This window comes from Lampetra fluviatilis, chromosome 18 (assembly GCF_964198595.1).
Source record: "Lampetra fluviatilis chromosome 18, kcLamFluv1.1, whole genome shotgun sequence".
Lineage (NCBI taxonomy): Eukaryota > Metazoa > Chordata > Hyperoartia > Petromyzontiformes > Petromyzontidae > Lampetra > Lampetra fluviatilis.
The window spans coordinates 6,808,303-6,827,399 of NC_136292.1; the positions used below are offsets into that span (position 1 = coordinate 6,808,303).

General features: G+C 53.9%; 1 protein-coding gene across 4 annotated transcripts in view; it reads left to right on the top strand.

Moving 5' to 3' along the window:
• LOC144937151 (glucagon-like peptide 1 receptor) overlaps positions 1 to 19,097 on the top strand; it is a 72,660-nt gene that overhangs the window by 29,842 nt on the left and 23,721 nt on the right. For all 4 annotated transcript variants that reach the window (XM_078864454.1, XM_078864457.1, XM_078864455.1 and 1 more), the window contains one exon: positions 16,547 to 16,659. In XM_078864454.1, the coding sequence (XP_078720580.1) occupies positions 16,547 to 16,659 (113 nt within the window). The remainder of the gene's footprint in view (positions 1 to 16,546; positions 16,660 to 19,097) is intronic.

A 19,097-nucleotide genomic window follows, 5' to 3' on the forward strand; every position in this document is an offset into this window, starting at 1 on the left:
ACAACAGCGAACAACACAGCCCAACGCATCCGTCGATAAGGTTTAAGGCGGCGCGCGCTTTCACGCGAGCGGCATTACGATTCGTCATTGATATTTGTTTGTCTGGGTCGGATCGCCGCGCGAGTAACAATGTTGTGTCGTGAAAGCCTCCTCCACCCGACAACGGCCAATTGGCAACGTTATTTCATGGGACCTCCCTTGCCAGTATCAAAAAATGAGAATAGGTGTTGCCCTTTCTGGCAATAAAACAGGTGTGTCAAGACGTTAAAACAGCAAACAGAAACCTTTTTGCCAGGAATCATGTCTGCATTAACCAGACATGATTAGTTCACGTGGTTATTGCAGACATGGTTCCTTGCAAAGGCTTTCAGTTTGGTGTTTTAACATCTTAACACAACTGTTTTATTTGCCAGAAAGGGTAACACCTATTCTTATAGTAAAGTTGTTGTCACGTGATGAACAAACGTGGCCAACGGGGCAGCAACTCAACCGACTCCTCCGCACGAGACACGGGGGGAGGGGGGGCGGTGGTGGTGGGGGGGAGGTGAGGGGGTGGTGGGTTGGGGGGAAGTGGGGGGGTGGTGGGTGGGGGGGAGGTGAGGGGGTGGTGAGATGGGGGGTGGTGGGCGGGCGGAGGTGGGAGGGGGGCGGTGGTGGGGGGGGGAGGTTGGGGGGGGGTGGTGGGTTGGGGGGAGGTGGTGGGTTGGGTGGGTGGTGGGTGGGCGGTGGTGGATGGGGTGCAGTGTCCACCCGCTTCACGAGTGGAAGATGAGGGATGTGGATCTCCCCCCCCCTCCCTGCGAGAGTCCTCCCAGAGCGTGGAACGCATGGAGCCCCCCCCCCGCCGCACCGCAGACTTCTTGCGGGCGGGCGGGCGCTGCCATCCACCCCCCTCCGCTCGGCGTCTCAGGGAGCCGCCGCTGAAGTGGATCGCCGCTCAGCTCGAGACGCGTCCCACTCACTGTCCGCTTCTCCCGGTCGCGAGAAATGAAGTCCGTTGAGGAGCAACGGCGTGCGGCGGTGTGAGAGAGCGGTGCACGCGCACGCGCTTTACAACACGTGCAACGTGCCGTAGCGGACGGACGTTCCGTGTGCTTTTGAAGAAGGGCAATTGCCCGTAACGTCACCCGTGAAATATATATAGTTTTGCTTTTAAGGCCACACATATAGTTGCGGTATTGACGAACGTGTTGAGTGTGCTTTATTTATTTTCAACCTCCATAGTTATGAGTGAATGAGTCAATTGGCCAACGAGTGGATGAGTTGCCGAGTTAAATTTCGATTTAAAGCTTTCGTGACTGCAGGGATTCATCTTCTTGGTTCTTTCGGTAAAGTCACGTAGAATGGAAATAATAAAATAATAAAATAAAGCATAATAAAATAATTCTCACGACGTTTCGGCCACAACGCAAGCAGCCGTCCTCAGGTGAAGACCAGGTCTGTCAGACGCTGTCTCCCCGACAGACCTGGTCTTCACCTGAGGACGGCTGCTTGCGTTGTGGCCGAAACGTCGTGAGAATTATTTTATTATGTTTTATTTTATTATTTTATTATTTCCATTTTACGTGACTTTACCGAAAGAACCAAGAAGAGTTGCCGAGTTATTAAGTGATCTGGTCAATGGGTAAATTAGTGAACGCGGTGACTGAGCACAGTAGGCCCAACGGCCAGAGATGTCATGCGGCCAGCAGCAAAAAGCACTCGTGCCAAAGTTGGACTCGATGGGAGGGTGTAGCGCATTTCTTAAATGGACTGAGGTTGTTGTTGTTGTTGTGAGAGCTTGGGGGGAAAGAGACGACGACTAGGACGACGACTACGACGACGATGATGGCGGTGATGGGAGGAGGGGATTCCAAAGTGGAGCAGTGCGAGGGGAGAAGCAGAAAGAGAAGTGAGGTGACCTGCGGTGTGGTGAGTGAGTGGGTTAGTGAGTGAGTGGGTGAGTGAGTGGGTGAGTGAGTGAGTGAGTGGGTGAGTGAGTGGGTGAGTGAGTGAGTGAGTGGGTGGGTGAGTGGGTGAGTGAGTGAGTGAGTGAGTGGGTGGGTGAGTGGGTGAGTGAGTGAGTGGGTGAGTGAGTGGGTGAGTGCGTGAGTGAGTGGGTGAGTGGGTGAGTGAGTGAGTGAGTGGGTGAGTGAGTGGGTGAGTGAGTGGGTGGGTGAGTGAGTGGGTGAGTGAGTGAGTGGGTGAGTGGGTGGGTGAGTGGGTGAGTGAGTGAGTGAGTGGGTGAGTGAGTGGGTGGGTGAGTGGGTGAGTGAGTGGGTGAGTGAGTGAGTGAGTGGGTGGGTGGGTGAGTGAGTGAGTGGGTGGGTGAGTGGGTGAGTGAGTGGGTGAGTGAGTGAGTGGGTGAGTGAGTGGGTGGGTGGGTGAGTGAGTGAGTGAGTGAGTGGGTGAGTGAGTGAGTGGGTGAGTGGGTGAGTGAGTGGGTGAGTGAGTGGGTGAGTGAGTGAGTGGGTGGGTGGGTGAGTGAGTGAGTGAGTGAGTGGGTGGGTGGGTGAGTGGGTGAGTGAGTGGGTGAGTGAGTGGGTGAGTGAGTGGGTGAGTGGGTGAGTGAGTGAGTGGGTGAGTGGGTGAGTGAGTGGGTGAGTGGGTGAGTGAGTGAGTGGGTGGGTGGGTGGGTGAGTGAGTGAGTGAGTGGGTGGGTGGGTGGGTGGGTGAGTGGGTGGGTGAGTGGGTGAGTGAGTGGGTGAGTGAGTGGGTGAGTGGGTGAGTGAGTGAGTGGGTGAGTGAGTGAGTGGGTGAGTGGGTGAGTGAGTGGGTGAGTGAGTGGGTGAGTGGGTGAGTGAGTGGGTGAGTGAGTGGGTGAGTGGGTGAGTGAGTGGGTGAGTGGGTGTACGTTGGTGAATCAGTTATCCTTCTCGAGGATCGTCGAACAACGCAATATTTCCGAGCATCCTCCTGCAGAGGAACAACAACAACAATAATAATAACAACAACAGCAGGGGGACGAGGTCACGACGACATCGGAGGAGACGTGGCTGGATCGCATCAGAACGTTAACTGGGGCATCCAGAAGCAGTGTGGCCGGGGCTAGTGTCGGGCTGCAAGTTGGCCACGAGTGGAGCTCCCTGCGGGCAGTGCCGTCACAGCAGTCGCTCCGGGCGTGGAGCCAAATAGTCAGATTCTGAGAAATTGGCGAATTTACCTCCAGATGACAATGGGTATGCATCGGCGAACGTGTGGCCGATGTATCGAGCGAATTGGTCGTCGATTGAATGAGTTAAATAATTCCGTGGTGAATGAGTTGGTTGTCGAGTCATTGGGTGAAGGAGTGAATTGCTTTGTTTAATGAAGGGGTTTGGCAATCGGTGAACGGGTTAGTGAGTGAATTCGCCGCCGAGTTAATGAGTGGAAGGGTTAGCGAGCAGCTGAGTGGCTGGCAGTGACTGGATGTTTGTGAGTGTGCGTGTTTCGCTTACAGCACTTGTCACTGCGGTCTATTTGGGCTATGCGGGCGAGCTTTGTCTTTGTGTATGTCAGTGGATAGTGTTGGCGTAGTGGTCAGCGCGCAGCGCAACGATTCTAGCGACCCAATTGCAATCCTCACAGCCAACGTCGGTGACGAACCGGTCCTTGACCTCCCCGCTAGGTCTACTCGGCCTGAAATGAGTACCTGCTGCTGTGTGTAAATTTTGATACGGGGGAGACAAAGGCGGCCGGGCGTGGTGCTGGCCACCCACCTACCCGTGTGCCGTGCCGGCCTACATATGTGATTGCTAACAGCACTTGCCCCAACAGTCTGTTGGAGGCTATATGAGGGATCTTTGTCTTTGTCGTCTAGAAAAAAAAACCACCGCCCGCCTCCTCGTGGTCTCAGACGGTAACACCGCATGCTGTGCGCGAGCACTGCCTCTGGGGGTCAAGGGTGACGTTAGTCGGCCGATTTCCCCCATTGTGCACTCACAGTCACCACAGCGGCCAATAGGGGCTCTGATCTGGTGATATAGAGCCTGGTAACCCCCTCTCCAGCCTCGTGCTTGATTACCAAAGAGGCCACAAGGTGGAATGAATGCAAGCAAGTGCCGGAGACCCCCGAGCGAACAGATGTCTATGACGTGCCTTGCCACGTAAACTTTACGGCAGAGTCGGGGAACTGCATCCCCATCATCGGGGATTCCTCCAGAAACAACAGGCAAATCACTGCGGTCGACCACGTGGAGATGTCCAATTGTTCGCTCGAAGGAGAGGCTTCCATTCCTCTGTCAGGAGCTAGACCGGTATCGGCACTGCCTGGACCTCTCTGGAATAAGGGAGGTGCAGTCTCTTGTTGAAGGGGGGACAGTCCTCTATTCAAGGCAGGATGACGTCCAACAACAGGGAGCAGCTGTTATTATGAATACAATTTATTCAGGTGTGCATGCGAGTCTGGTGGTTAGTTGTGGGAAGCGATGAGTCCTGGGCTATCGTGGGCTCGCCTCTCCATCACCAGGAGGAGAGAAATCGTGGTGGTAGTTGTCTACGTGCCCACCAATGATACTAATCATACTTGGCACTTTGAAACAGCTTTGGAAGAATTCTGGCAAGGCTGATTAGGCAGATGCTTTCTATAACCTGTTATAGCTGTTGGCTGAAGTGGCCCTTCGGATATGAAGTCATTTTTATTAGCTGACTTGAATACCTGAGTGGGTCATGACTCTTCTACTCGAGTGGGAATAATTGAACAGCGTAAACCAGATCAGCTCATTAATAATAGTAAGAGGGTGCTAGATTTATGTACAGCCCATGGGCTTGTGATCACCAACACGCTGTTCCGCCATTGATGCGGCATTGATGCGTCCACACAACATCTTAAATGCACGCCAGGTCCAAGAAAGAACATCTTATGGATAATAAATGGGCAAAACAAAGAATGCAAGCCCATATCATTGATCTTACAACTGAATATCGGCTTGCGCATCTGCACGATGCGCCTGCCAGTTTTCGACAGGGGCGCTGGACATCCACATAAGGACCCAATCCAAACCCACAATGGCAAGGTTGGAAGTTGAAATATGTTCCACGCTATCCACCCCCTTGTGAGTGCTGGATGGCGTGCTGTCCGTGCCAAGGGGGTGAAGAGGGCGATCTAAAAGCCCGAGGCCAGGTAAAGCGCAGAGGTTGCCTCCGTAACTTATGGCCCGAGGTTTGGCGGTTTGCGTTGCAATCCGCGTTTCGTGACATCCAGGCCCTTAGTCGTAACCTCGTTTAAAGGGGGTACACACACAAAAACTCACCGCACAGTCAAAGTTAAACAAAACTTTAAACAAATGGTGAAACACTAAGCAGAGCGAGCAACGGTGCGATCTGCGTGATTTTATTGCGGTCTCTGCTCGGCCTCTCGTCCGCTTGGATGTTACAGGAAAGGCTGACCCGATGGAAAACCGCCGCCGCCGTTCAATATTCCGCCACGATTTTTCGACTTGGTTAAAAATGTAGAAGGGGACTGGGTGGGTGGGCCTTGAGAAGGGGCGGGGGCCTCACCCCCTAACCTCCTCGCCCAGCCCGGCCTGATGCTACGGCGTTGATATCAATTCATCTACCTGAACGAGATGACGGAGTTGTGGGCAATTGGATAGGATTCCCTGGTGGTTTCCATTCATTGGGAATGGAGAGAGAACTTATTGTGAGCCTGGATTGTGTTCATGAGCTCACGGACTCCCGAGAGATCTGGACGCAATCCCATCGTCGGTGAGCTCCTCCGGCAGACGATGATGCTGCGTAGTCTGGGTCACGCAGCCCGCATGCTCAGCCACCGCATGGCCAAGCGGATTTTGTTTGGCCGGATAGAGGGGGATAAACGAGCGTGGCACGGGCTAAAGGAGAGATGGGCTCATGCGGTGCAGGAGGGTGTGGAGCTGAGTGGACTTGCTGATGGCCGGTACCAGCGGTGTCAAGATTGGCCTCTGTGGAGGAGGCTGGGTCAGTCCCCGTGACTTCCTGCCAGCAGAGAGCCTTCGACACTTCAACGTGACCCCAAAGGTGCACCTAGCCTGGCACGAGCGCCGCGGTGACGCCACCGGCACCGAGTGGCGAACGGCTCCTGTTGTCTGTGTATGTGTGCGTATGTACCTGTGTGTATGTGTGTGCGGGGTGTCGGAAACTCTAATATTTATTCGCTCCTGTGTTTGATGTCATTAGCGGGGCTAGCGGCGCTCAGGAGCGCGCTGCTCCGGCGCTCATTAGCGGTGATGGGAGGCGACACGGGGAGCGGGGAGAGTGGAGTGTGTGGGGAGAGAGCGGGGGAGGAGGGGGTAGAGAGGGGGGAGGGTGGAGAGTGTGGGCGGGGTTGGGGAGCGGTGGTGAGAGGACTTCGTAGTTTTAGGTCGACTCAGCCTTAATTGAATACCTGGTGCGGTGTGTCGCGACTAGGGAGACAAAGGCGGCCGGGCGTGGTGCTGGCCACCCACCCCCTCGTGTGCCGTGCCGTCCTTCATTGGTGCTCGCTAACAACACTTGCCCCAACAGTCTGTTAAGGCTATACGGGGGAGATCTTTGCATTTGCCTATGTCGTGGGGAGAGTGTGGAGAGAGGGGATAAAGTGAGGGAGCGTGGGGGAGAGGAGGAGGGAGGGAGGGAGGGGGGAGAAAGAGGGGAGCGTAGAGAGTGTCTGAGGAGCGAGAGGAGAGAGTGAGGTAGGGAAGGGTGTGGGGGGAGTGTGTAGAGAGGGGGGGGGGTGTGTAGAGAGGGGGGGGGGAGTGTGGGGAGAGGGGGGGCCCTTGTGTTTGTGGAGTCACGAGCGCTCGTGTTGATGGGGTGGGGTGTTGTAGAGGTGGGGCTCTGTTTGATTGAGAGTGGGCTGAAGGGGGGGGGGAGATGGGGGTAGATTGAGAGTGGGTGAAGGGGGGGATTGGAGAGGGAGGGGGGAGGGGTGATTGAGAGGTTTATGAGAATCCGCGTGGATGAACGTGGCGACAGCAGCTCCACTGGGACCAGCGCACACAAAGACAAAGGTCCCCCGTTTGGAATTTACAGACTGTTGGGGCAAGTGCTGTTAGCGAGTAACACCTACGAAGGCCGGCACGGTGCATGAGGGGGTAGGTGACCCAGCCGCACCGGGAACTCATTTAAAGCTGAGTCGACCTAGGAGAGGCCTCGATCGGTTCAAATATTCGTCACCGATGTTGAACTCTGGCCGCCGGGGTCGTAGTGCAGTTTCGCTAACCGCTGCGCCACCGCTCCCATTGTGCCTACCCCAATCTGGGATTCTGCGTCAAACTTTGTCGAAGTGGGTCCGCTGAGACTCGGGGTGGGTGGGGGGGGGGGTAGAGGGGGGAGGGGAGCAGGGGGACCAAACGGGGGGTAAAGGGACCTCAGGGGATAGTGGGGACTCTGTGTGTAGGGGTGTGGGGGTTCGGGGGTCACTGTAGGAGCATGGAGACTCCTTTTTATTTTATGAAATCCCCTGGAGGTCCTCAACAGCAGCAGCAGCAACATCATAATCAGCAGCGCGACCTTCATTATCACCAGAAGCATTATGAGCATTATCAATCATCCTCAGTTCATTTCATCTATTGATTGGTGCTTCAGTATTAACCACCATCTGAATGTCCTACCACCACACCTGCTCGTCTTGGCCTGTGATCAGTTTGCTGTGCTCTACAATCAACTTGTCATCATGTGATGAGACGAAGCTAAGCTAAGCTTCGTCTCATCACATGATAGGCACGGCAGGATTACCACCTGCACGTTCCGGCTCATGACCATCCCGCTTCGGCCTGCACCCAGCTTGCCCGAGTTGAAGCTCAGCCTATTTCATCGTCCAGTTGATGTGGCAGTACTACTATTATTACTGCTTGTCCAACCAGCCACTGCACCTGCCACCTCGGCCCGTGTCCTGCTCACTGTGGGTTGTGCACAGTCCATCCTGGTGAAGCTCAGTTTGTCTCATCATCTGGGCTTCCGGTGTTTGACCAACACTAGGGAGGCATGCGTCTGGTTTAGACCCAGCAACTCAAGCAAATAGCGGTCTACGCCCCTTCACCATGTATACTTCAGTGTCTGAAGTCTTGTCTCTCTCGTGACTTATGGGCTACTCAGTTCACGACCTTAGGCGCCTCCGTTCACTTTCCCCTGACGATTTTCGGGTGGACTGGTGGACGATGGAGGCGTGTAGGGAGGTTGAAATCTGGGAGCCAGTGAGGATTGATGGTTGCAATTCATCGTTTACTCACAAGATCTCGCTTGACTCACGTCCGCATTGGTCTCTCAGATCCAGATTCCCAGATGCCCTTCCCCATCCGCCTCGGGTTATAATAAATATACCTCGCCAACTTTCCACTGAGCTGCAAAATAGAGGCGTCAGTGTTAAGAAGGAGCCTGTACTGAAGTTTATGGTTATGAACGCCAGGTCGGTCGTGCAATGCGCCCCTTTAGTGGGTGACACGATTGCTATGGGCTGTGCCCACCTAGCTTTTACTAATGAAACCTGGAGTCGACCAACCTCTGGTTGATTTAGTCCCAGATGGGTCTTCAATTTCGCATATGTACAGGCCAGGTAAAAATAGAGGTGACAAGGTGGTGTTGATCCTTCAGACTGGTCTAATCTGTGCTGTACCCTGGTCGCAAAGTTGGGTCATTTAAATACAGGATCGTGTGTTGTGCCCTGAAGGAGAATCAGAGGCTGTATTTCACAACTTGTTTATAGACCACCTGTCTCAGCTGTCTGGAGGTGATCTCGCCCCTTGTTCTTGGAATTCCCTTGCGCAATTGTGCTGGGAGATTTCAACACATGGACGACCCATCTGATAGTTTGGCTACAGATCATTTAAATACCATGGATTCTATGGGAGTTGCTCAGTTCATTCAGGGCCCAACCCATGATCACGACCACTTGATCGACCATGTATTCGCCCAGGGGGTCTCAGTTGGGGCCTTTCAAAGTTTGTTCACACTGTGGAATGATGACAACGTGATTAATGCTGAGATCAAGTGTCTCCCCACTCTTCTCTGACGGTCTGGGGGACTTCAGGGAGGCTGGGTTCGGCCCAAAAGGCGAATTACCCCTTCTGGATTTCACGACGCCTTGTCGGCCAATATTTCCTCTTACTGTGACAGTGGCACCATGAATGGGAGGGTTGGTGAGTACAATTCAGTGCTCCGATCTGCTATCAATGACCTTGCTCCTCACCGCCGTGTTCATGCTCAAGTTACCACGAGCACCACACCCCCCCTGGCATTCCAGAGACCTCAGTGCCCTCAAGGTACAACTTAGGAAAATGGAACGACGCTGGCGCAGATCTCAGCTCGATGATGATCGAGCTGAGCCTGTCAACGGGCTCACACACGCGGGGGGCTATCTTCATGGCGAAGAAAAAGTCCGTCGCCACGAGGATTAACTCGGCAAGGGACCGCCCCGCTGAGCTGTTTCAGGATGGTCAACGGTTTGATGCACCCAGACTGAACGTGCATAAAGGTTGCTCCTTCTGAAGAGCGCTGCAAAGATTTCCATCAGTTCTAATAGGATCGATCGCATTACAGAGGGTATCTGCCCAGCAATTAGTGCTGATCCTAGCTTGGACCCAAGGGCTCCTCTCGTCTTTGAGGATATTTTTTTTACCGGTCCTGCCTGCAGACCTCATCCAGACTACTGCGCGGATGAAATGGACCACGTGTGATTGAGATGCCTGTCCATCTTGGCTTCTTAAGGAGGCCTTTAAGCCTGTGGTCTCAATGGTGACCCAATTGGTCAACTCTTCCATTTCAGAAGGAGTGTCCCTGTGACCGCTGAAAAGTGCTTTAGTGCGACCACTTCTCAATAAAACGGGACTGGATGTTGATATCCTCGCTAACTATCGCCCATCGTGGAACTGAGTCCGCCTTGGTTTGCGTGACAGACGATGTCCTCACGGCGATAGACCAGGGGCTGTATTTCAGCCCTTGCTATGTGGGACCTGTCAGCGGCCTTTGATACAATCGATTCGTGGGGTTTTATTTCAGCTCCTACGGGACCTGGCAGGAATCGGAGGCACCGCCTCGCAGCGGATTGGATCTTTTCTGCAGGGCTGGGACCCACCAAGTGGCCTTGGGTCCCCACGTGTCCCCTGCCGGAACCCTCCCCTTAGGGTATCCCTCAGGGGTCAGTCTTATCTCCCCTTTGTATTCAATGTCTATGTTAGGCCGCTGGGAGCTGTCATCCGGAGGCACGGGTTACAGTGCCACCAGCACGCCGATGAAACACCCAGATATGTGTCTCCTTCTCAGGTGACCCAGCTGCAGATCTCGCCTGCGCAACAGACTGCCTGGCAGAGGTGGCTGCACGGATGCATGAGAACCGGCAAGACGGAGCTGATGATTGTAGGGTCAGAGAATGAGGATGGGGCAGGGGGAGCTTGATCCCCCGTGAATTAATGGAGGACGCCCTCTCCCTGTGCTGTTCGATCGTAGCTGTTTATTTATCACCTAAGAGTGCTCCCAGGGCTGAGCCCCCTCTTATCCGATGGCGATCTCGAAACACCGCTTCACGCCTCTGTGTCAACGCTCCTGGATTGCGGAAATGCCTTTGTGTGCCAAGCTGCCTCGTGGACTGGTTCGGAAATTGCAGCCAGTGCAGAATGCGGCTGCCCGCAACGCTTTAGACGTCGCTAGCCGCTTCGAGCGCGTAAAAAAAAAACAATCTTCCATCATCTGCACTGGCTACCATTCAGCCATCGCGTACAATTAAAGTTCGCTGTAAGGACTTACAAAGCTCAGTACCCGCAGTCCCGTCTGTCCCCCCAGATGTCTGGTAGATACATACCTTGCGCCCCTCAGGGCAGGCTCTGCGAGCTCAACCTAGAAGTGTTAATTCTCGGCTGGGGCTGGAAGTGGTTGTCGGGGCCTTCTCGAGTGTGGTGCCCGAGATGTGGAACTCTTCCACCGGGTCCTCAGATTGGCTCCGAGCACCGAAACAGCTCAGGAAAACTCTGCAAGACTCTCATTTTGATATTTTTATTCGTGTGTTTTGATGATATGTAGGTCGGACTACATTCATTTAATTTATACCGTAAAGTATTGCGATGCCCTCTTCAGTGGGGGCGAGTTCTTCTTCAAAAAATACATTGAAATAAAACATCATTGGAGGCGATGTTCTAATCATCAGCAAGATCATCATAATCATCGGCAGCAGCAGGAGTATCATTAGCATCAGTAGCAGCAACAGCATCATCAGCAGCAGGATTTCCTTGATAATGATCAGCGGCATCATCAGCAACATAATCTGCAGCAGCGCAGCGTGTTTCCTCAGGGGTTCTTGAAGGCTCCGATCGATAGCAGCTGCTGTTAAACCGGGAAAGCGCCCTGCAGTACCCACACAGCGCGCCCTGCATTGCCCACAAACCATGCTGCATCGCCCACACAGCGCACCCTGCATTGCCCACAAACCATGCTGCATCGCCCACACAGCACACCCTGCATTGCCCACAAACCACGCAGCATCGCCCACACAGCGCACCCTGCATTGCCCACAAACCACGCTGCATCACCCACACAGCGCGCCCTGCATTGTCCACAAACCACGCAGCATCGCCCACACAGCGCACCCTGCATTGCCCACAAACCACGCAGCATCGCCCACACAGCGCACCCTGCATTGCCCACAAACCACGCTGCATCACCCACACAGCGCACCCTGCATTGCCCACAAACCGTGCTGCATCGCCCACACAGCGCACCCTGCATTGCCCACAAACCACGCAGCATCGCCCACACAGCGCACCCTGCATTGCCCACAAACCACGCAGCATCGCCCACACAGCGCACCCTGCATTGCCCACAAACCATGCTGCATCGCCCACACAGCGCACCCTGCATTGCCCACAAACCACGCTGCATCACCCACACAGCGCACCCTGCATTGCCCACAAACCACGCAGCATCGCCTACACAGCGCGCCCTGCATTGCCCACAAACCACGCAGCATCGCCCACACAGCGCACCCTGCATTGCCCACAAACCATGCTGCATCGCCCACACAGCGCACCCTGCATTGCCCACAAACCACGCAGCATCGCCCACACAGCGCACCCTGCATTGCCCACAAACCACGCTGCATCACCCACACAGCGCGCCCTGCATTGTCCACAAACCACGCAGCATCGCCCACACAGCGCACCCTGCATTGCCCACAAACCATGCAGCATCGCCCACACAGCGCACCCTGCATTGCCCACAAACCACGCTGCATCACCCACACAGCGCACCCTGCATTGCCCACAAACCATGCTGCATCGCCCACACAGCGCACCCTGCATTGCCCACAAACCACGCAGCATCGCCCACACAGCGCACCCTGCATTGCCCACAAACCACGCAGCATCGCCCACACAGCGCACCCTGCATTGCCCACAAACCATGCTGCATCGCCCACACAGCGCACCCTGCATTGCCCACAAACCACGCTGCATCACCCACACAGCGCACCCTGCATTGCCCACAAACCACGCAGCATCGCCTACACAGCGCGCCCTGCATTGCCCACAAACCACGCAGCATCGCCCACACAGCGCACCCTGCATTGCCCACAAACCACGCTGCATCACCCACACAGCGCGCCCTGCATTGCCCACAAACCACGCTGCATCGCCCACACAGCGCGCCCTGCATTGTCCACAAACCACGCTGCATCGCCTACACAGCGCACCCTGCATTGCCCACAAACCACGCTGCATCGCCCACACAGCGCGCCCTGCATTGTCCACAAACCACGCTGCATCGCCTACACAGCGCGCCCTGCATTGCCCACAAACCACGCTGCATCGCCCACACAGCGCACCCTGCATTGCCCACAAACCACGCTGCATCGCCCACACAGCGCGCCTTGCATTGCCCACAAACCACGCTGCATCGCCTACACAGCGCGCCCTGCATTGCCCACAAACCACGCAGCATCGCCCACACAGCGCGCCCTGCATTGCCCACAAACCACGCTGCATCGCCCACACAGCGCGCCCTGCATTGCCCACAAACCACGCAGCATCGTCCACACAGTGCGCCCTGCATTGCCCACAAACCACGCTGCATCGCCCACACAGCGCGCCCTGCATTGCCCACAAACCACGCAGCATCGCCCACACAGCGCGCCCTGCATTGCCCACACCACGCAGCATCGCCCACACAGCGCGCCCTGCATTGCCCACAAACCTCGCTGCATCGCCCACACAGCGCGCCCTGCATTGCCCACAAACCTCGCTGCATCGCCCACACAGCGCGCCCTGCATTGCCCACAAACCTCGCTGCATCGCCCACACAGCGCGCCCTGCATTGCCCACAAACCTCGCTGCATCGCCCACACAGCACACCCTGCATTGCCCACAAACCTCGCTGCATCGCCCACACAGCGCGCCCTGCATTGCCCACAAACCTCGCTGCATCGCCCACACAGCGCACCCTGCACGCGTCATGAGACGAAGATTCTTTTCGGAAAATCTCGCAGGACCCGTGGAATCGGGTATCAAAGAACTACCACCGATGAGCAAAGTGAAAGGGGCAGCACACTCCCACCCGCCCCGCAAGAGAGGGCGGTGCCCGTGGCGTGATGGCCAAACCCGCGCGCTTCTTTCTCGGAGCTCGAATTTAGCCAAATTCAAGGCTGAAGCAAATGTTACGTGATGATATTCAGGGTGGTTCATAACAAATGTGAACATTTATATGGGACTGTGGTTTTTAATGGGAAAAGAACGGCTAATACACTGTAAACATGATAACAAATGTATGTTAATAGCTTCAAAAAGTCAAAGAGTCTCTCCCACTCGTTCGCCATCGCTGTCAACGCGTGCCTGGAATCTTCTCCAGGTCGTCTCCACAGCCCAGAGGCAGCACATTGCTTGTGATTTTGTTGCAAATTCTCAGAACTGTTAACATTTAGCTTGAAGCACCCTGTATTATGCAGGAAGAAGAAGTTACGTATTACCTTAAAATAAAATATTTATATATAAAATATGTTATTTCTACCTACGTGACTTTACCGAAAGAACCAAAGAGTATGGATTCCTGCAGTAATGAAAGCTTCAAATCAAGATTGTGTGTGTTCCCGTTCATATTCTACTTTGGCGGCCGGGCCGAGACCCTTAACTCACGATGCTCGAGAAGCCGGTTTCGTGCGGTGTTTGTGTAGTTGTGGTGGTTGTGTAGTTGTGGTGGTTGTGTAGTTGTGGTGGTTGTGTAGTTGTGGTGGTTGTGTAGTTGTGGTGGTTGTGTAGTTGTGGTGGATGTGTAGTTGTGGTGGTTGTGTAGTTGTGGTGGTTGTGTAGTTGTGGTGGTTGTGTAGTTGTGGTGGTTGTGTAGTTGTGGTGGTTGTGTAGTTGTGGTGGTTGTGTAGTTGTGGTGGTTGTGTAGTTGTGGTGGTTGTGTAGTTGTGGTGGTTGTGTAGTTGTGGTGGTTGTGTAGTTGTGGTGGTTATGTAGTTGTGGTGGTTGTGTAGTTGTGGTTGTAGTGTTTGTAGTAGTTGTGTAGTTGTGGTTGTAGTGGTTGTAGTGGTTGTGTAGTTGTGGTTGTAGTGGTTGTAGTGGTTGTGTAGTTGTGGTGGTTGTGTAGTTGTGGCGGTTGTATAGTTGTGGTTGTAGCGGCGGTGTGGTGTAGTTGTAGCTGTGATGGTATTGTAGTGGTGTGGTGTTTGAAGTGCCGTGTTCTGTGGGGGTTGTGTAGTTGTGGTGGTATTGTAGTGGTGTGGTGTTTGAAGTGCTGTGTTCTGTGGGGGTTGTAGTTGTGGTGGTATTGTAGTGGTGTGGTGTTTGAAGTGCTGTGTTCTGTGGTGGTTGTAGCTGTGGTGGTATTGTAGTGGTGTGGTGTTTGAAGTGCCGTGTTCTGTGGTGGTTGTAGCTGTGGTGGTATTGTAGTGGTGTGGTGTTTGAAGTGCTGTGTTCTGTGGTGGTTGTAGCTGTGGTGGTATTGTAGTGGTGTGGTGTTTGAAGTGCTATGTTCTGTGGTGGTTGTAGCTGTGGTGGTATTGTAGTGGTGTGGTGTTTGAAGTGCTGTGTTCTGTGGTGGTTGTAGCTGTGGTGGTATTGTAGTGGTGTGGTGTTTGAAGTGCTGTGTTCTGTGGGGGTTGTGTAGTTGTGGTGGTATTGTAGTGGTGTGGTGTTTGAAGTGCTGTGTTCTGTGGGGGTTGTGTAGTTGTGGTGGTATTGTAGTGGTGTGGTGTTTGAAGTGCCGTGTTCTGTGGTGGTTGTGTAGTTGTGGTGGTATTGTAGTGGTGTGGTGTTTGAAGTGCTGTGTTCTGTGGGGGTTGTAGCTGTGGTGGTATTGTAGTGGTGTGGTGTTTGAAGTGCCGTGTTCTGTGGTGGTTGTGTAGTTGTGGTGGTATTGTAGTGGTGTGGTGTTTGAAGTGCCGTGTTCTGTGGTGGTTGTGTAGTTGTGGTGGTATTGTAGTGGTGTGGTGTTTGAAGTGCTGTGTTCTGTGGGGGTTGTAGCTGTGGTGGTATTGTAGTGGTGTGGTGTTTGAAGTGCCGTGTTCTGTGGTGGTTGTGTAGTTGTGGTGGTATTGTAGTGGTGTGGTGTTTGAAGTGCCGTGTTCTGTGGTGGTTGTGTAGTTGTGGTGGTATTGTAGTGGTGTGGTGTTTGAAGTGCTGTGTTCTGTGGGGGTTGTAGCTGTGGTGGCCGCAGGTGCTGGTCGTGGATCCCGCGCTGGTTGCTGCGGTCGCCGTGGTGACGAGCGATGCCCACGCGGAGTGATCGATCTTTAGTCGGCAAACTCTCTGGGCAGTCAGTGGGGGCTGGGTGGGGGGGGGCTACCCGCCCCGCTCCTCGGCTCAGGGGCCTGTGTGGTGGTGACTTCGTGCGGTGTCTGTGTGTCTCGCGGTGCGGTGTCTGTGTATCTCACGGTGCGGTGTCTGTGTGTCTCAGTGCGGTGTCTGTGTGTCTCAGTGCGGTGTCTGTGTGTCTCAGTGCGGTGTCTGTGTGTCTCAGTGCGGTGTCTGTGTGTCTCAGTGCGGTGTCTGTGTGTCTCAGTGCGGTGTCTGTGTGTCTCAGTGCGGTGTCTGTGTGTCTCAGTGTGGTGTCTGTGTGTCTCAGTGCGGTGTCTGTGTGTCTCAGTGCGGTGTCTGTGTGTCTCAGTGTGGTGTCTGTGTGTCTCAGTGCGGTGTCTGTGTGTCTCAGTGCGGTGTCTGTGTGTCTCAGTGCGGTGTCTGTGTGTCTCAGTGCGGTGTCTGTGTGTCTCAGTGCGGTGTCTGTGTGTCTCAGTGTGGTGTCTGTGTGTCTCAGTGCGGTGTCTGTGTGTCTCAGTGCGGTGTCTGTGTGTCTCAGTGTGGTGTCTGTGTGTCTCAGTGTGGTGTCTGTGTGTCTCAGTGCGGTGTCTGTGTGTCTCAGTATGGTGTCTGTGTGTCTCAGTGTGGTGTCTGTGTGTCTCAGTGCGGTGTCTGTGTGTCTCACGGTGTCTGTGTGTCTCACGGTGTCTGTGCGTCTCAGTGTGGTGTCTGTGTGTCTCAGTGCGGGGTCTGTGTGTCACGGTGCGGTGTCTGTGTGTCTCACGGTGCGGTGTCTGTGTGTCTCATGGTGCGGTGTCTCTCGGTGCGGTGTCTGTGTGTCTCACAGTGCGGTGTCTGTGTGTCTCGGTGCGGTGTCTGTGTGTCTCACAGTGCGGTGTCTGTGTGTCCCACAGTGTGGTTCGGCCGGGCGTACCGCTTCTGCTCAGCCGATGGGACGTGGCTCCGCATGGACGGATCCAACGAGACGTGGAGGAACGTGAGCGAGTGTGAGGACCGCACCAACCAGGTACTCACCACTAGCACCGCCACCGCGGCAGAGCGTGCGCCACGTGCGGGGTGTGTGCGGTGCGCATGTGTTGTGTCAGGAGGCGCGGAACGGTGGCGGCGGCGGCGGTGGCTCCCATACCACCGCCGTCGAAGTTGAACATCAGTGGAGGGTAACGGGCGAGGCGGGTGCCTTCTGCCCCAGGTGCTGGCTAAAGTGGCCCGTCGGGATCGAGTCATCTCACCGGGTGACTTGAATGCCCCCGAGTGGGTCATGAGGCAAGCATTGAAGTTCAAGTTCAAGTTCATTTATTAGGTATAGCCCTGTGAGCCATTCGGCTCTTGAATCGGGTGCAACCGCAACAACCAAAAAACAAAAACATGAACAAAAAACATCTTTAAATTGAAGAGGGGCAGGAGGCTGCAAGACTTCCGTGCAGCCCGTGGGCTTGTAATGGCATGTGCTAAGGCACATGCCATTACAGCATCTGCTGGACTATGTAGTGACAGAACATAGGATTGCGGGCCCATGTCCTTGTTGACCTTTCCCGCACCTCCGATTAGCACGGTTGGCTACGTACGGCGCGAAAGAAGTTCAGCATACATACGTACATACGTCAGGACCTACTTGTGGGCTTGATCTGTAAAGTTGACCGTCGACTTGTCATTTATATAATGCGACTGCCATTCTTCCACCGCAGTGGTAGGCGTACACCTTAGGATCCCCCATTCACACCCACAATAGTCTGGTATCGGATAGCTGATAAAAGTTGCAAGCGAGAATTTGATTATTGCTTACAGCTGGGGTCGGCATCATACCCCCCCCCTCTCCTTTCTGATGCCAAAAGGAAATGGTCGAGGTTTAAGACTGTGGCTCATGCAGCTGCTGTGGCTGCATTGGGTACGCGGTCCAGACCACTCCAGAGAACCTGACTGATGGAGGAAATGCTCCAATTATATCACGATGTAACACGATTTTTGTTCCTGGGTAGTAAGTGTTATTTTCTAATTGCGTATGCCTCAAAAGTATAAAAAATGGCTATTATTCCCCACAAACTTTGCTTTTGTGACCAGGACTTTACGTGAAGGGATGACACAAATGCACACCGCGTTTTCTCATTGAAAATAGGTACATTTCAAAATTCTAGATTTGAAGCTTTCGTGACTGCAATGATTCATATTCTCAGGTTTTTTCGGTAAAGTCACGTAGGTAAAACATTAAAAGTAATGAAAGTAAAATAAAACAAAACAAAAATAAAAATAAAATTCACGACGTTTCGGAGGCAACACAAGTCTCCGTCGGTCCCACCTGATGACGGAGACTTGTGTTGCCTCCGAAACGTCGTGAATTTTATTTTTATTTTTGTTTTGTTTTATTTTACTTTCATTACTTTTAATGTTTTACCTACGTGACTTTACCGAAAAAACCTGAGAATATGAATACATTTCAAAATATCACTGTCAAAAAAGCAAAGTTTGTGGGGAATAATAGTCATGTTCTGTACTTCTAAGGCATAAGCAATTAGGAAATAACACTTACTACCTAGGAATTTAAAAACAAAATGTTTTTGTTACAAAGTGAAAGCGACAAGCCCCTTCCCACTGTCTTCCATATCCCACTCCGCAGCTTTGGTGCTGGTCACATCCCCTCCTCGTGTGCAGTGCCGGCCTTCAAAGGTGGTCGCTAACACAACACTTGCCCCAACAGGCCGTGGAGGCTATGGGGGGATTTTGTCTTTGTGGTATGTGTGGGGCGTGTGTGTGTGTGTGCGGGGCACGCGGAGTGTGCAGAGTGGTGTGTGCTGTGTGTGTGCTGTGTGTGCGCTGTGTGTGTGCTGTGTGTGCGCTGTGTGTGTGCTGTGTGTGCGCTGTGTGTGTGCTGTGTGTGTGCTGTGTGTGTGCTGTGTGTGCTGTGTGTGTGCTGTGTGTGTGCTGTGTGTGTGCTGTGTGTGTGTGCTGTGTTTGTGCTCTGTGTGCTGTGTGTGTGCTGTGTGTGTGCTGTGTGTGTGTGCTGTGTGTGCTGTGTGTGCTGTGTGTGTGCTGTGTGTGTGCTGTGTGTGTGTGCTGTGTGTGTGTGCTGTGTGTGTGCTGTGTGTGCTGTGTGCTGTGTGTGTGTGCTGTGTGTGTGCTGTGTGTGCTGTGTGCTGTGTGTGTGTGCTGTGTGTGTGCTGTGTGTGTGCTGGGTGTGTGCTGTGTGTGCGGTACAAGGGGGTCAATGTGGATCCTTGACTTGACCCGGCGGTGGCGCGTTCGCAGCTCGATGCGGAGGTTCGTGGTTAATACCGCGGTAGTGTGAAACCGTCAAAGTACCGCGTGCCGTCCGCTTCACAGTGGACGCGAAAGATCCCGTGACATCATGCGCAAGAGTAGTGCCATTGTGTTGCGGCGTCACGGTCCATGCACATTTGCAAAAATGACCCAGAAATTACTCCACTGGGGTGCTCCATAATCGAACATCGC